Source organism: Muscardinus avellanarius (genome assembly GCF_963383645.1).
Source record: "Muscardinus avellanarius genome assembly, chromosome: 6".
In the NCBI taxonomy this organism is placed as follows: Eukaryota; Metazoa; Chordata; class Mammalia; order Rodentia; family Gliridae; genus Muscardinus; species Muscardinus avellanarius.
The window spans coordinates 41,868,432-41,883,674 of record NC_137791.1 but is presented as its reverse complement, the minus strand read 5'-3'; the positions used below and the strand labels follow the sequence as shown (position 1 = coordinate 41,883,674).

The 15,243-nt window shown below is 42.6% G+C and overlaps 1 protein-coding gene across 1 annotated transcript in view; it reads left to right on the top strand.

Annotated features, from left to right (window-relative positions):
- Window positions 1–437: 437 nt before the first annotated feature.
- ENPEP (glutamyl aminopeptidase) overlaps window positions 438–15,243 on the top strand; it is a gene marked incomplete at both ends in the record, with an annotated part of 91,085 nt that continues 76,279 nt past the window's right edge. The window contains 2 exons of the mRNA XM_080698078.1: window positions 438–1,051; window positions 14,010–14,151. Coding sequence (XP_080554204.1) covers window positions 438–1,051; window positions 14,010–14,151 — 756 coding nt within the window. The remainder of the gene's footprint in view (window positions 1,052–14,009; window positions 14,152–15,243) is intronic.

Here is a 15,243-nt window from a genome sequence, read left to right as displayed (position 1 = left end):
CCCCTCGTAAACACACCTCTTACCCTAACGCTTTCTCCCTGAAAGCTGCTGACGGAGCTTTGGGAAGAAAAGAAAAAAAAAAATCATCCTGGGTTGGCTGATAAGCTCAGCCCTGTTTTATATTTAACTCACTCCAGCGCTGGCGGGGCAGGAGTGGGATGAGGAGCTTATAAGGGGAGCGGTGGCAGTCTTCTCGCCAGTTCTCCTCCTCCAGCTCAGCTCCTCCTTGGGATCTCCATCCCACCCGTCCCCGGAGGGGCTGGTGGGGGCAGCAGGGAGAGGACCAGGCGCGCTGGGAGCCCGAGGGAGAGGTGTGGGAAAGCGCAAGCAGTCTGCCAAGCCAGAGGGCTCCTTCCAACTCACAGAGGAAGTCGGCTGACGTGAGTTAGTTAAATTTAACCTCCCTGAAAGTGTCACATTCGACTTGGGAAACAAAAATGAACTTTGCCGAAGAAGAGGGCTCCAAGAGATACTGCATTAAAACCAAACATGTGGTCATCATCTGTGCGGTGGTGGTGGCCGTGGGGTTGATCCTGGGGCTGGCGCTGGGCCTGACCCGGTCCTGCGACTCCTCCGGCGGCGATGCTCTGGCTCCGTCCGCCCTCTCTCCCACGGCCCTTCCTCCGCAGGACCAGGGCGTGTGTCCTGCCAGCGAGGATGAAAACGGACAGTGGACCGACTTCAGGCTGCCAGACTTCATCAACCCCGTGCACTACGACCTGGAGGTGAAGCCGGAGTTGGAGCAGAACACGTACACCGGCAGAGTGAACATCTCCCTCAACCTGAGCCAGCCCACGCAGCACCTGTGGCTTCACCTGCGCGAGACGCGCATCACCCAGCTCCCCGAGCTCAGGCGGCCCTCGGGCGAGCAGGTGCCGCTGCGGCGGTGCTTCGGGTACACCAAGCAGGAGTATGTGGTGGTGGAGGCCGGGGAGCAGCTCCCCGCGGACAGCGATGGCCTCTACGTCCTGACCATGGAGTTCGCGGGCTGGCTGAACGGCTCCCTCGTGGGCTTCTACAAAACCACGTACACGGAGAACGGGCAAGTCAAGTAAGTGCCAGGGCGGTGTTGGCCTTTCTTCGCCTCGGCTCCTGCATTTTTGCTTTATGTATTGTTCTTCTCTTTTTCACTTTCCACCTTGTTTGTTTGTTTGTTTGTTTTTGGTCCATTCTTTATCTGCCCTTGGTTTCGATTCTCCCTGGTTATCTGACAACCAAAAATTCCTGCCCATCATAAAACTTGAAAGTAGTGAGTGAAATGCATGAAGTTATATAAAATAAAGATGAAACAGTAGGTCTTCTATTCAGCCTGTGGAAATCAACATATACTGTATCCTTTCCTTAAGAGTTGCACAAGGTACTCAGATTTGGAGAATATATGTGTTTGATAAATTTCACTAGTGATATTCTTGGGCTATTTGGCAATGCTATTTTTTTTTTTTTTTTTTTGGTGGTACTGGGGTTCCTGGAAGCCCTTCTACCTCCGGGCTACACTCCCAGACCTATTTTTACATTTTTATTTGGAAACAGGGTCTCATAAGCCAGCGTGTGCGGCTGGCTTCGAACCTGCGCGATCCTCCTGTCTCCGCCTCCCAAGATCGGGGATTACAAGTGTGCGCCACCACGCCCAGCAGCAATGATTTCTTACTAAGATTTTAAAGTGATAATACAGGCCGGGTGTGGTGGCCCACACCTATAACCTCAGTACTTGGGAGACTTGGACAGGAGGACTGCAGGTTTAAGACCAGCCCCAGAAATTTAGTGAGTTTCTCAGCAACCTAGGGGGACCCTATTTCAAAACAGAAATTTAAAATAAAGGGCTAGTGTAGCTTGGAAGTAGAATGTCCCTGGGTTCAATCCTCTCCCTCCCTCAATACACACAAAGTAAAATTACACTAAGTTTATTTTATTTAATACTATTTTTTTTTTTTTTTTTTTTTTTGGTGGTACTGGGGGTAGAACCCAGGGACTTTCTAACTCCAGGCCACATCCCCAGCCCTGTTTTATAATTTATCTGGAAACAGGGTTTCACTAAGTTGCTGAGAGCCTAAGTAGCTGAGACTGGCTTCGAACCTGTGTGATCCTCCTGTCTTCCCAAGCACTGGGATTATAAGCGTGCGCAACCACATGCAGCCTTTACACTAAATTTAAATGAAAAGAAAATCAGTGAATGTAGATTACTGTTTTGTCCATCTTAGTGGGGAAGAGAGGCCTGGAAAAATCACAGGAGATCCACAGAGATGCCTTCGTGTTTGTCTAGGAAGCAAGGCAGGACTGTCTCTTGTCTCCTGTGGCCAGAACCGGTTTTGCAGTAGCCGTTAGGAAATGCTGGAGGAAGTGTGTGGTGACCAGACACTTTGGTGGAGCATATGGACACATCTTGACCTGATGCCCACCAGGAAACATGCAGTAGGCATTTTGTAACATAAAAGATACATTAAGTAATTAAGTGCACATAAGTTTGCCTGCTCCCCACAGTCCCCCAAGCTGAGGTGTTTAAGGACACACATTTATTTAGATGTACTCTTTATAAGTCACCTGCCTACCTAGAACTTACATGGATCAGTGGCTATTACCAGAGCCATGTTAAAGGGACTCTCTCCATGAACCCCAGTGTTGTGGGTATGGCCTTTGCCTGGGGAGAAGGGTGAGGCTGCATCTAAGGTGTCACTAGACTTGAAAGTGCTTTGGCCATTTGGCTTAGGTGCTGAGAAGGTAAATGATTAAGAAAGTTTATTGTTACTGTTCAGAGTGTGAGGCTGGGGCCATCCACTGAATACTCTTTACCTCTTGTTTGAAGCACCTTACAGAGAATGGCATTCCTTTGGGTCAAAATACCTTCTATTACTTGTCAGAGTGAGCCAGAGGCTAAAAAGAAATGCTTAAAGATCTTTATATTACTATGTGGTACACTGATAAAATGAGTAGGAATGTTAAAGGAAAAACTTGAAAGAATTACACTCGTAGGGATCTTATGTCTTAAAATCACTAATATCCAAACAATTTTGTAGAGGAAAAGGCATAATGTTCTAAAGAATATTCATTTTAAAGAGATTCTTAGCTGAGCATGGTAGCACACACTTGCAATCCCAGGATTTGGGAGGCTGAGACAGGAGGATTGCAGTTTATGGACAGCCTCAGCTACTTAGTGAGCCCCTATGCAACTCAGTGAGACCCTGTTTCAAAATAATGAATAAAAAGAATAGGACTGGGAGTGTAGCTCAAAGGTAGAATGCCCCTGGGTTCTATTCCCAGTACTGCCAAAAATAAAAAAAAAATAAAAAATAAAATAAATAAATAAATTCTAAAACTTCATTAGTATAAAGTAAATTTTTTTTTTTTGGTGGTACTGGGGATGGAACCCTTCTACCTCTGGGCTATACTCCCAGACCTATTTTATATTTTATTTGGAAACAGGGTCTCTTAAACCAGCGAGGCTGGCTTCGAACCCCCGCGATCCTCCTGTTTCCACCTCCCAAGCACGGGGACTACAAGCTTGCACCACCATGCCCGGCAAACTTTTTTTTTTTTTTTTTTTTTTGTGGGTCTGGGGATGGAACCCAGAGGCATTTGACCTCCGAGCTACACCCCCTGCCCAATTTTTTATTATTTATTTTGAAACAGGGTCTCACTGAGTTTCGGAGGGCCTCACTAAGTAGCTAAGACTGCCCACGAACTGCGATCCTCTGGTCTCAGCTTCCCAAATGCTGGGATTACAAGCGTGTGCCACCACACCCAGCTTGTAAAAACTTTTAAGTTGTTATCACTAAAATTTTTAAACTGCTTCTTAGAAATTTCATCTGAGTGAAGCTATTTATTTATTTTGATACTAGTGTCTGAACCCAAGGACATCTACCTCCCAGCTACACCCTCATCCCTTTTTATTTTGAAACAGGGTCTCTAGGTTGTTAAGGCTGGCCTTGAACCTGCTATCTTATCCTCCCAAGTACTTGGATTACAGGTGTGTTCCACTGTGCTCAGCTAACATACTTATGAAATGAATAAAATAAACTTTACATATTACAGGAAAGGTCTCAAAAGATGGAACATGTTCCATTAATAAATTTGTTACATGACTGTTTAAAAGAACATCATATCCTCAACAATGCATATCTAACTGAGCCTTTGGATTGCTTTTCTGAACCAGTAAACTTTACCATAACCTTTATTCCTGAGAGCTGCCACTCTGAAACTCAGCTGATTTCCTCTTTGGTTGGCGGACCCTCGGTGAGGGCAAGATTGGCGAGGACGGCTGGCGCGCGGCTGGGTTCTCACCCACCCAGGCCTGGTTTCCTGACTTGGTCTGTTTTCATTGGTAGCGGCTGAAGCTCTCACATTACACAGGATGCTGCCAGCACTCTATTGCACAAACGGATTTGGAGCGGTTCTGGCATCTACTCGGGAACCTCATTTAGGCTAAATGAAATACTTATTTCTTGTTTTTCTTATTATAAAATATTTTGAGCACATGAGAAAAGTGTATTCTGTTTAGTCTTTTTTTTTTTTTTTCAAGCCTGTGAGTAATGCCGGGATAAGGCAGTTCCTGGGGTTTCCAATGTACTGACTTCATGAAAGGGCTGCCCAGGAGCTGTATATATGACATCCACACACTGCTAGTACTGGGGCATTCTACCTCTGAGCTACCCCACCAGCTCATTTTTAATATATATTTTTTAAATTTTGAAACAAGTTCTAAGTTTCTGAGGTCTGGCTAAGTTGCTGAGGTTGGCCTTGAACCTGTGAGATCTTGTCTCAGGCTCCTAAGTACTGGGATTACAGATATATAACACCAAGCCCAGCTTGTTCATATAATTTTAAATATCATTATAGTAACACATTTTAAGTATGTTCTTATTTATTTACTTGACACATAAATATTCATATTCATAGGGTATTTTGATCATTGTATGCATTGTATAATGTTCCAACCAGGGTGATCATATCTATCTCTCAAGGATTCATCATTTCATTGTAGAGAAATTAGTCAAAATTTTTTTATCTAGCTTTTTTGAACTGTACAATATATTACTGTCTGTGGTCATCCTACCGTGTAACAGCACCCCGGGACTTCTTGCTCCTGCTGAGCTGCAACTTAGGACACACGGGCAGCTTCCCTTGCCCTTCCCCAGCTGCCCTGGACGCCTTTTGATAGCCACCACTCCACTCTCTACTTCTGTGTGTTCAGCTTCTTAGGAATCTGCATGTGAGTAAGGTCCTGTAGGATTTGTCCTGTGCCTACTTATCCCACTTAGCACAATGTCCTCCATTCCATCCATGTTGCCATAAATGACAGGATTGCATTCCTTTTGTAGGTGAATAGTATTCGATTATGCCTACATACTTTCTCCATGCAGTGAGTGGTGGCCACCTGGGTTGACCCATGCTGCAGCCTGTGGCTAGTGCTACAGTGAGCGTGGGAAGGACAGCCAACTCTTTGACATGCTGGCTTCCTTTCAAAAGTATATTTTTCAACCTTTCTACTTTAAAATAAAATTCAGTTCTGGGACTGAATATGAATAGTTGGGATATCATTGTGACAGCCCCTCGGTAAAGTAGGCATGATTGCTCTCAGGAGTGACCCACACCACTCAATTCTACAAACACAACCAGGATTGGACTTTCACAAAGAGGAAACAACAATGCAAGATTCTTTCTCTCAACACTGAAAGGCAAAAGGAGAAGCAGGAAGAATGCTGCAGCTGGTTTAGGGTTTCCACAGGAATACGCACTCCATCCGCCAGGGTGGCCGTGGAAGGAGGCTCAGGGAAGACAGTTGAGAATCATCGAGCCATCTTCCTTGCTGACCGCCCTCTGCACTCTCTACTTGGAGCCTGAGAAATGCCACGAGGAGAGCTGGCCCTTGGACGGTTTCCCTGGCCCTTCCTCCCACTCCTGCTCACTGGGCTGCACGCTCCCCTCTGCGAAGATCTCCAGGATGTAGGTTTTCTTCTCCACACGCCCAGCATTTCCTTCTGGGTATCTGGGTTATTCCTCCACAGCGTTTCTTGGGGTTCGCTCCATGAGTCTAGTTGCGTGGTGGTATCTTAGTAGATGTTACCAGGAGAGAAGCAAGGGAGGAAACTCATTGGGGCAATAATGTTAAATGCAAAATTTTGTTTTGTTTTCCAGGGGTGGGATTTTTCAGGCGCTTTTATTTGATAATGTTCTTTATGAATCCGTAATGACTACCATTCAACAGGACTCCAAGTGTCTGTGACTATGGAGTCTTCTGTGGGTCCCTGAGAAGAGGCTGAGCTTCTGTAGGTTCCTGCCTGGCACACAGGGAATATTACTAAGCGGCCCTATGGAAACCCTTTCTTGCCAGCCCCTGGGTGCTCTCTGGCACATGATAGGACAGGCTACAGTGCTGCTGCTGCTTTCCACTAACGAGGTCCTTTCTGCAATGACGTTTCCTTCTCATGTAGGTGGGAAACTTCCCTCCATGCTTTTTCTGACTACTTTGTAGAAGAGGAGTTGGTCAAATTGTGTGTGTGTGTGTGTGTGTGTGTGTGTGTGTGTGTGTGTGTTGATGAATGGGGATGAATTCTGGAGCTTGAACCCAGGAATATTCTACCTCTGAGCTACATCCCATTTCTTTTCATTTTTTTATTTTGAAATAGGATCTTGTTGAATTGTTGAGGGCCTCACTAAGTTGCTAAGGCTGGCCTTGAACCTATAATCCTCCAATCTCAGCCTTCCATGTACTGGGATCATAGATGTGCATGACTACAACTAGTGGTCAAATTTTTACTTTATTTTATTTATTTATTTATTTATTTATTTATTTATTTATTTATTTATTTATTTTTGCCGTACTGGGGATTGAACCCAGGGACATCCTAATCCCAGCCTTATTTTTTATTTTGAAACAGGGTCCCATGTACTGGGATCATAGGTGTGCATGACTACAACTAGTGGTCAAATCGTCTTTCACTTGGAATGTAATTTCCATACTTTTGCAACTGAAAATCATTGAATTGATAGGAAGTACAAGAAAATTTTAGAAGGACAGATAATCTCTAGTTTGTATTTTTTTATTTTTTGGTGGTACTGGGGTTTCTGGAAACCCTTCTACCTCTAAGCTACACTCCCAGACCTATTTTATACTTTTTATTTGGAAACAGGATCTCTTAAGCCAGCGTGGCTGGCTTCGAACCTGTGTGATCCTCTTGTCTCCGCTCCCAAGCGCGGGGATTACAAGCATGTGCCATCACGCCAGGCTCTAGTTTGTATTTTTGAGGTATTCTTCAAAACATTGGCAGAATTTAATCTGAGTTCTGATATGATGGGATTTTAATACACAGTAACAAAGGAGAAGGCAAATTCAGGTCAAAAAGGTGCAGGTGGAGTGTGGTGGCACACACTTGTAATCCTAATATTTGGGAGGCTGAGCCAGGAAGATCTCTGTTTCAAAGTAAAAAATAGCCAGGCATGGTGGTGCACACTTGTAATCTCAGTCTTTTGGAGGCTGAGACAGGAGGATTTCAGGTTCGCAGCCAGCCTCAGCTACTTAGTGAGACCCTGTTTCAAAATAAAAAATAAGGCTGGGGGTAGGCTGTCCATGGATTCAATCCCCAGTACGGCAAAAATAAATAAATAAATAAATAAATAAATAAATAAATAAATAATATAGGGCTGGGGATATAGATCAGAATGAAAATGCCCCTGGGCTCAATCCCCAGTACAAAATAAAATAAAATAAAAATAAAAAAATAAATAAATGAAAGGCACCAAGTCAGAAAATCACAACGAGAACAGCAATATTAGTTTAAAGCCCCTTAGGAAGAGACTAGCTAGAGATAACTCTGGAAAACACATAGAGAATAAAGGAGGGATGGCTATGATAAGAATTATGAAGGAAATGTTAACTGGTGGTCCTTCAGATGTGGGTGGGGAAGGAAGAAGATGGATCAGCACTGGAGGGCCTGGGAGACAGTGTAATGATCCAAGAAAGAGATGAGGGTCTTTCAGATGGGGCAGTGACTGCAGGACAGACAGAAGAGGACATGATAGGAAGGGCTTCATGATTCCCAAATTGATTACTTTGGGGAAGGCTAGCATGATGAGTCTAGAAGGCCTCAGAGAGCAGACGTGCATGGTAGCTCCCACCACTAGTTGACATCAGAAATAGAAGAGAAAGCATGGGTTTAGTAAGGACAGCCAAGTTCAGTTAGACCTGTTGAAGGACTATCAGACATCTCAGGAGAGATGATGCATAGGTATTTAGATAAACAAGGCCAAAGCGAAAAGTCAAAGTTTGTAATAAGATTCAGGCATTGAGTGAACATCAATGTAATGGTCATAGTTAAGTGTATGTGTATGGCTGGGTATGGTGGCACATGACTGTAATTCCAGCACTTGGGAAGCTGAGATAAGAGAATCACAAGTTCAAGGCCAGCCCCAGCAATTTATCAAGGTCCTCAGCAAAGTAGTAAGACCCTATTTCAAAATAAAAAGTAAAATAAAATAAAAGGGGATGAGGTTTTATCTCAGAAGTAGAACACCCCTGATTCAATATCTAGTACCAAAGGAAAAAAAGTGCCTATGTATGTGTGTGTGATATTCTCACATGCAGATATGTGTATTCTGAAGCATGTGTAATTTTGGTCTTGAAACTCTAGTTGTAGTCATGATATTATTAGATTGATATGTTACCAGTATACAAATTAGCAAGAACAAGATCTTGAACTGGGCATGATAGTGCATACCTGCAATCTCAGTGCTTGGGAAGCTGAAACAGGAGAATTGCAGGTTCAAGGCCAACCTCAGCAATTTATCGAGACCCTCAGCAACTTAGCAAGACCCTGTTTCAAAATGAAAAATAAAATGGTTGGTGGAATGGGGCTCAGAGGTGGACTGCTTCTGGTTCAGTCTCTAGTAACCCCCCCCCCCAGAATAAGATTTGGGGTAGATCTTGTTTATTTGTTGCAGGAGGCTTAGTAATTTCATTTATTTTGGAATCAAAAAAAAAAAGAAGAAATTTTACTTGACCCTGAATCTATTCTGCATAGAAAACAAAACAATTGTAAATTAAATAATTATTTTTATTTTTGCGGTACTGAGGATTGAACCCAGGGGCATTCTACTTCTGAGCTACATTCCCAGCCCTATTTTTTATTCTTTATTTTGAAACAGGGTCTCACTAAGTTATGGAGGGCCTCACTAAGTAGCTGAGGCTGGCCGGGAACCTGCAACCCTTCTGTCTTAGCATCCCGAGTACTGAAATTACAAGGGTGCTCCACCATGTCCAGCGAGAAATCCAATAATTAGCTGGTCCACTGAAACCCGACACAGTTGCATCACGGTCTGCTTGGCTAGCTGGTGTCTCCCACTGAGCTGCTCCGGAACCAGGTCCTTGTCTGTGCAGAAGCAGCTGCATCCCAAGCCCGTGGCTGTCTATTTTGCTGACTCCAATTATTAAATTGCTGAAGGTAGCCTGAGAGTCTTCACCAGAAACGGTGTGCCAGATGACTTATGAGATGATCAGATCGTTTTATGTTTTTAAGTCGATTCAGAGTGAAGTGCGCTGGACCTGCAGTCTTGCGGCCTCAGCTTTCTCTAAAGTCACCTTGACCTGCCGCACTCAGACAAGTCAGGGGGATGCAGTTCCCTTTGGTGAATCAATAAGCTGCATGGCATAATTTTTCAACATGCAGGGTCTATAAGTGACTTATTAACATAGCATAGCGAGGCCCCTGTGGAGAAGTGGTTTACCTCAGCACATTGGCCTTGCGTGATAATTATTTAGGACATACTCAAGAATCATGTCTGAACAGATTCTGCTATTAGTCAGACTTTTCCCACTAATTTGCAACACAACTCATCAGATTTTAAGTAGAAGAAATTTTTTAATCACTGAATAAAACCTCCCCAGAGAAGTTGTGATCTAAAATTGTTTTATATTGCTATCTCATATTCCTGTCTTCAAATTTGCATAATGCAAAAAAAAAGTTGAGTGATTACTGATTGGATAAGGCCATTAAACAGAGGCTTTTGAGTTATGCAGTCATCCATCAGAAAAATAACAGATTACCTTTCTGTGTGTGTGCACATCTGTGTGTTACTGGGGATTGAAGCCAGGCGGCTTCTACCACTAAGTGACACCAGCAGCCCTTTTTATTTTAAAATGGGTCTCCCTGGGTTACTGTTACCAAACATTAACCTCAAACCTGGAATCCTCCTGTCTCAGCCTCTCAAGTACCGGGATTACCGTCTTGGTGCATGTTCGAGGCTAGAGCTCAGTAATTTAGTGAAACCCTGTTTCAAAATTTAAAAAAGGGCTAGGGGTGTAGCTCAGAGGTAGAATGCCCCTGGGATCAACTCCCAGCACCACAATAAATAAATAAATGTTTTTATTACCTGTAGCATTTAAACACAAAGTAATTTTGTTCTAGTACATATGTCAGTGTGAGGAATGAATTTTATATAGTAGAGACTGTGGACAGCGCTAGGTAAGTAGAATAGGTGACTTTCTAGGTTTACGGTAAATAGAATGAGGTGTGTCCTGACGCCATTATGTAAATCATAATGGAGTTTCAAATACACTTCTGCATGTGATTGTCTCACTTTTAAAACCTCCTCCTAACCTGGTGAAGAGACTAGACAAGCAAGGATAACTCAGTATTACAGCCTGAGAAGAACTCAGTATTAGAGTCAGGTCCAGAGGTTTTGTGAAGGAAACCTGTCACCTAAAATCCACAAGACTGAGGAAAACTTAATAACAATGATCACTTTAATAACAACAAAACACACATATTGTAGCCCTGCTGGCTGCTGAATGTCACTGTGTCTACACCAATGCAAGTCCAAGCCTCTGTGATTGACTTGGGTTTAACACTGACCGTGATGACCAGCGAGATGAAGAGGACCGGCCGCCCAGAGGCACCTGCAGCTCTGGCCTCCAGGTCCACGGGCTCCCTTAGGGATGCTCTCCTTCAGCAGCCTGGCACACACAAGGCCCTTCCTTCGCACGTCAGCTGGTAGCTTATTAATGAGGTGCAACTAAACCAGACCATTCTTACAGAGAGGGACTTTTCCTCTGTCTGTCTCTGGAAAAACAAAACAAAACAAAGCCTTGAAGCCAGAAGCATTCAGGAAAAAAAAAAAAAAAAAGGAAACAAAAGGTAACTGACTGAACGTGGGTTTGGAGTTTGGTGAATCATATTATAAAACTTCAATACCCTAGAAAAGTGTATATACCTTTATACTTGGACATGTTTGCAATTGAGCATAATGTGTAGGATGTTAAAAACTTCAGTTTATCAAACTGTCAACATCACACTACTAAATCAAATCATTCTACTGCAGGGTAAATTCTTGGCCTAGGTTTTTCTTCAGTAACTTTTAATTTTAAAACAATTTCAAATTTATAGCTGAGCGTGGTGCATATGCTTGTAATCCCAGCATTTGGGAGGCTGAGACAGGAGGATCGCGGTTTGTGACCAGCTTCAGCTACTTAGTGAGGCCCTTCGCAACTCAGTAAGACCCTGTTTCAAAATAAAGAATAAAAATAGGAGCCGGGTGTGGTGGCGCACACTTGTAATCCTAGCAACAGGAGGCTGAGACCGGAGGATCACGGTTTGAAGATAGCCTCAGCTACTTAGTGAGGTCCTCAGCAACTCAGTGAGACCCGGTTTCAAAATAAAGACTAAAAAATAGGGCAGGAGGTGTAGCTCAGATGTCAAATGACCCTGGGTTCCATCCCCAGACCACCACCACCAACAACAAAAATCAAATTTACAAAAAAGCTATAAGGATCATATATGTAACTGTTAAAAATAATTTACGATTCTCCAATTATTTACATTTTATCTCTTTCTATTCTCCCCCTTCCTTTTTTTCTATTTGGAGAGTACATATTTTTCCCCTTTTATCTTGTAACACGAGGCTATATTTCTTTGTTTCTTTTTCTTCTCTCTTTTTCTTTCTTGCTATTAAAGATTGAACCTGGGAGCATTCTACCTCTAAGCTACACCTCAGCCATATTTTAAAAATTATTATTATTACATTTTTTGCGGTACTAGGGATGGAACTCAGGGGCATTCTACCTCCATGCTACACTCTCAGCCCTACTTTTTATTCTTTATTTTGAAACAGGGTCTCACTGAGTTGCAGAGGACCTCACTAAGTAGCTGAGGCTGTCCAGCAAACTGTGATCCTCATGTCTCAGCCTCCCGAATGCTGGAATAACAAGCGAGCGCCACCACGCCCGGCCCGTATTTTATTTTAAAACAGGATTTCACTAAAACTTCTCTGGAGGGCCTTGAATCTGCAGCCCCTCAAGTACTGGGGTTATAGACCATGTGCCACCACACACTTATAGTTCCAGGCTATATATATATATATATATATATATATATATATATATATACATAGTGTGTGTGTGGTACTGAACCCAGGGGCAGTCTACCTCCGAGCTATACCCCCAGGCCTATTTTTTCAGTCTTTATTTTGAAACAGAGTCTCACTGAGTTGCAAAGGGCCTCACTAAGTAGTAGTTGAGGCTGTGAACCGCGATCCTCCTGTCTCAGCTTCCTGAATGCTGAGATTACAAGCATGCATCACCATGCCTGGCTTGGCATATTACTTTTTAGACAAATTAGTGTATGTAATAAATCCTTGAACCAGAATGAAATGCAGGCTTTTCCTGTGGTCTCCATTATTCTCCTGATGCGAACCGCGATCCTCCAGTCTCAGCCTCCCGAATGCTGGGATTACAAGCGTGCGCCACCACGCCCGGCTTAGTTTGTTATTCTTATAATATGCTTCCCCTAGTTTCTGAGAATCCTAAAGAGTAAGCTATTTTACTTATACAAATTATAGATGAATATAAATCAGCACTGCTTTTCTTTTCTTTAATACTTTTTACTTTGCTTAGTTTTCTACTGTGCAAACACATAACTCTGTTGTCTTACTGTAATATGCTTACATGTAAAAAGTGTATGTGTATTGACTTTTTGAGCAAATTATTCAAAAATAATATTTTTACTTTGAAATTCTAGGAATGTTAACCATTAACACAGGGAACACAAACATGTGCTTACTAAGAATTGCTCTCTCTTTTCAAATGGGATTAAAAACATTTAAAAAGATTTTTTTTTTTATCCTGGGGATCAAACCCAAGGCCTTGCACATGCTAAGCATGTGCTGTACCACTGAGCTACACTCTCAGCCAACCCCAAAATGAGCTTATTTTAAACAAAACCAAAGTTTAGTTCACCAAGGGGCCTACTCAGCACCAACTTTACATAGAAATAAAACTGAGGTTCTGTCCATGGTGCAATAAATAAGAAAGAATGTGCGGTTCGTAACCAGAGCTGGGAATGCTGGAAGAGGCTTCTCTATTGTGTGACAGAACACAGCTGCTCACTGCTCCTGAGACAGTTAGGCCAGGCCTTGGCGTCTGCTCAATGACTTTGTGGTAGAGAGATTTATAGCTCATGCTTATGTTTATTTTTGATCATTGAACACTGAACAGATCTTTAGTTGTGGCATCAAAATATCTAAATACTGAAATAAAATAGATGAAGCTGTCTGTATTGGATTTTCATTTATTTGTTAAAAATCCCAGGAAAAACTTTGATAGTTATTTAATATTTTTAGATAGATAATAATTTAATAATATTTTAGATTTTTTAAAATAATTTTTTAGATTTTTTCATGTTAAGAAATGTGATAGTTGAGCCAGGCATAGCAGTACACGCCTATAATCCCACTACTTGGGATGCTGAAATAGGAAGATTGCAGGTTTGCAGGTTTAAAGATTTGAGGCCAGTCTCAACAACTTGGTGAGATCCTATTTCCAAAATTAAAAAAAAAAAATTTTTTAAAGGGCTAAAGATGTAGCTTAAAGGTAGAATATCCCAGAATTCAACCCCCAGCACCACATGCAGGGACACACACACACACACACACACACACACACACACACACACACACTGTAATTCTCAAGGAATAGAATAGGGGCCGTCAGAAGGGCAGCATGCATTTTGTTTGTGTTTGTTTCTAAGGAGCATAGCGGCCACTGATCATGAACCAACAGACGCCAGAAAATCCTTTCCATGTTTTGATGAACCCAACAAAAAGGCAACTTACACGATATCTATCGTCCACCCCAGAGAATATAATGCACTTTCAAATATGCCAGTAGAGGTGAGTACTTCTAAATGTTTTATTTATGCACATAGCTTTCTATAGCATCAGCTAAACTACCTGATTTTATATGGGAGAGAATCCGTTGAATTTTAAAACAAAATGTTATTGATTTAAAAGCCAGAGAATGCATTTTAGCAAGTCATTTTTCTTCAAAGTCCAGCAATAAAACTACTTTGGGGTTTTTAAGCAAAAAAAATACAATAGACATCCATTAGCTGGGTCTCTGCTTAACTGACACAATCCCTTAGTCATGACAAGTTAATGAAAAAACAATGAAATTACAGACCTAGAATATCGCATAGTTGGGATATTTCTGTGATCCCAGCTCTCAGAAGGCTGAAACAGGAAGACTGCATGTTCAAAGCCAGCCTCAGCAACTTAGTGAGACCCTGCTTCAAAATAAAAATAATGAAGAGGCCTGAGGTATATCTCAGAGCTAGAATGCCCTCCAAGTTCAATATGTAGAACAAAATTAAAAAAGAAAAAATAAGGAAAGAATAAACTTAAAGTGTGCCAAGCAGATGCAGAAGATAGGATGTGGGCCCGGTGCCTGCAGAACATCTTGGCCTGGGTGAGGGAAGGAGGTCAGGAGGAGGAAGAAGGCAGGCTTAGCATGTGGCAACTTGACATTCCACCTGCTGAGTCTGTGCTTCTTTTTTTATTTTTTTGGTGGTATTGAGGGTGGAACCCAGGGGCTTTTCTACCTCCAGGCTATACTCCCAGAACTATCTTATATTTTATTTGGAAACAGGGTCTCACTAAGTTGCTGAGAGCCTCACTAAGTAGCTGAGGCTGGCTTTGAACCTGTGTGATCCTCCTGTCTCAGCCTTCCATGAGTGGTGATTATAAGCGTGAGCCACCACGCCCGGCAAGTTCGTGCATCTTCATCCCCTGCTAGAGCCATATAAGAGAGATGGAAGAAGGAGAAATTTCTGGGCATTTGGTGATCAAAACGAACAGCACGGATGCTTTCGTCATGGAGTGACTTTTCCTTGCTGAGCCGGTGCTTTTACACAAGCGCATGCACACCATGTCAATCACATATCAATTCTGATTCAGCCTCCCTTAATCTCTCTTGAGACTTCTCAC